Source organism: Hippichthys cyanospilos, chromosome 7 (genome assembly GCF_059441005.1).
Source record: "Hippichthys cyanospilos isolate Australia breed blue-spotted pipefish chromosome 7, RoL_Hcya_1.0, whole genome shotgun sequence".
NCBI classification, from domain to species: Eukaryota; Metazoa; Chordata; class Actinopteri; order Syngnathiformes; family Syngnathidae; genus Hippichthys; species Hippichthys cyanospilos.
This window is the reverse complement of record NC_142375.1, coordinates 2,665,001-2,667,500: the sequence shown is the minus strand read 5'-3', so window position 1 is coordinate 2,667,500 and position 2,500 is coordinate 2,665,001. Positions and strand designations below refer to the sequence as shown.

The 2,500-nt window shown below is 28.2% G+C and overlaps 1 protein-coding gene across 2 annotated transcripts in view; it reads right to left on the bottom strand.

Annotated features, from left to right (window-relative positions):
* The window catches only part of npepps (aminopeptidase puromycin sensitive), a 32,897-nt gene that overhangs the window by 18,107 nt on the left and 12,290 nt on the right, over window positions 1–2,500 (bottom strand). For both annotated transcript variants that reach the window (XM_088419547.1, XM_088419548.1), the window contains one exon: window positions 2,464–2,497. In XM_088419547.1, the coding sequence (XP_088275673.1) occupies window positions 2,464–2,497 (34 nt within the window). The remainder of the gene's footprint in view (window positions 1–2,463; window positions 2,498–2,500) is intronic.

Below are 2,500 nucleotides of genomic sequence, written 5' to 3'. Positions count from 1 at the left end.
GCAAAAAAGAAAAAAAATATTTTTTTTTAAATAAATTTTCAACCTGTCTGCCATATACAGGTATCAGCACATCCATTTTGTATATAGTGTTTCCTTGTTTATTGCGGGAGACACATTCCTGTTTTTGTATTGTTTTTTTTTTTTTTTTTTTGGGGGGGGGGGGTTAGTAAATACATAACATTTATATTTTACTTATGTGTTTACTTATGTATTTATTTAAGGTCATAAATTTCCATTAGAATTTGGAGATTTTGTTTTGCTTTTGATTTCTTTTTTGTTTGTTTCTTTTGCTAAAAAATAAATACATAAAATTGTTATTATTCTTGTCTGGTCTGACTAAGGAGAAAAAATGTCAAGAAAAATACGAAGGTTAAACATGAAATAAAGTTATGGTCATACATGTAAATCCAGAAAGTTAGAATTTGTTTTGTTTGTTTTGCTTTTGATTTTTTTTTTTTTAGGTTCTTTCATTTGCTGAAAAATAAGTAAGTACAAGTCAGTATTATTCTTGTCTGAACAAAATTCAAGAAATATACCTGCAATAAAGTTATGGTCATAAATGAAAATCCCCCCAAAATGTCAGAATTTGTCTGGACTTTTGTTTTGCTTTTGATAACCGTTTCCTTTTGCTAGAATATAAATACATAATACATTTGCCTAGAATATAAAAACATAAATGAAAATCCACCAAAAAAAGAAAGATTTTGTTTGTTTGTTTTGCTTTTGATCTTTTTAAGTTTACTTCCTTTGGCTAAGAAAATAAATACATAAAATTGTTTTTTTTTTTCGTCTAGTTTGGCTCAGGAAGAAAAAAAAATTAAAGAAAAATACAAGGTTAAACTTGCAATAAATTTATAGTAATATATGAATATCCACTATATATTACTATTATTATTACTACTATATTACTATATTATATCACTATATATTATATCCACTATATATATATATATTGTTTGTTTTGATAACTTTATTAGTTTTTTTCTTTTGCTAAAAAACACATAAAAATCAGTATTATTCTTGTCTGACAAAATTCGAGAAAAATATCTGCGATAAAGTTATGGTCATAAATGAAAATTTTAAAAAATGTGTTTGATAACTTTTCTTTAAATACATAAAGTTGATATTTTTGTCTAATCCGATTTAGGAGGAAATTTTTCAAGAAAACTCTAAAGGTTAAACTAGCAATAAAATTATGGTCATAAATGAGAATCATCAAAAAAATTTAATGTTTTGGTTTGTTTTGCTTTTGATAACTTTTTTTAGTTTGTTTCTTTTGCTAAAAAATGAATACATAAAGTCGTTATTTTTTGTCTGGTCTGACTTGAGAAGAAAAATATCAAGAAAAATGGTGAGGTAAACTTGCGATAAAGTTATGGTGTAAAGTTAGCTTTTTTTCATTGGTTTTGGTTTTGATACTTTTTGGTATTTTTTTAGTTTGTCACGTTTGTTAAAAAAAATACGTAAAGTGGATTTTGGTTTTGTCAGGTCTGACTTAGAATAAGGAAGAATATATATATATTTTTAACTTAGATAAATCTTTTGATAGATATGGTCATAAAAGTAAATCCGTGTAGTGGAAGTTACATTAAAAAAAAAAAAAAAAAGCTCTTTATTGAGTGGTCTGACTTAAATGGAACCAAATTGCAGGAAACAACATCACAAATGTAAACAAAGATTGAAGCCTCAATAACCAAACCGCGGCTGTAGCGACGGAACACTGTAAGCCGGCAGTTCTCAAAATGGGGTCATCGGACCCCCGGGAGTCCACGGCCTGACTGGAAGGGGTACGTGAAAGTATTTGGGTATTCATATATTTGTGTTATATTCATTTTATTTTATATTAAATTGTGTAAGTATTCACAGCTCTTCAATAAAGCAATCAATTCAATCAGTTTAATGTTTAAAAAAAATGCAATAATTTTAAAATTTGTCCAAATGTGTTGTCTACAATTCCTTGCTAACGAGGTGATGAAGCGACTTACAACTAGTCATGAGAAATACATCAAATTTTGGAAGTAACATGCTTAAGAGTGACCACTAGTCTCTTGTACAGTGGTTCTCAAAGTGGTGTCTGCGGAGCCCCAGCTATTTGTGGCTCTGACTGCAGGGAGGTCAGTGAAATAATTTTTGGTCTATTAACAAAAAACACACATATTTGGGTTAATTTCATTTTATTTTGTATTAAATTGCTAAAGTATTCACGAAAGCAATCCATTCAACTAGTTTAACAAATTAAAAAATAATAATTTAGAAATTTGTCAAAATGTGTTTGGCATCTACATTTATTTGTGAACATGGCAATGAAGTTTGAGAACCCCTGTTGTGAACAATCAGGGTTCTTTTAGCAATTCAGTCCCAAAAAATATCATTTGAAATGTGAAGTCAAGCCAAAAGAGTTTTTTTTTCATATTACTAATACTCCTACTAATACTACTTTCTCCTATTATTAATATATTATACCTGTAAGTAACAAGGCCCCAGTTTTCCATGGCACCTA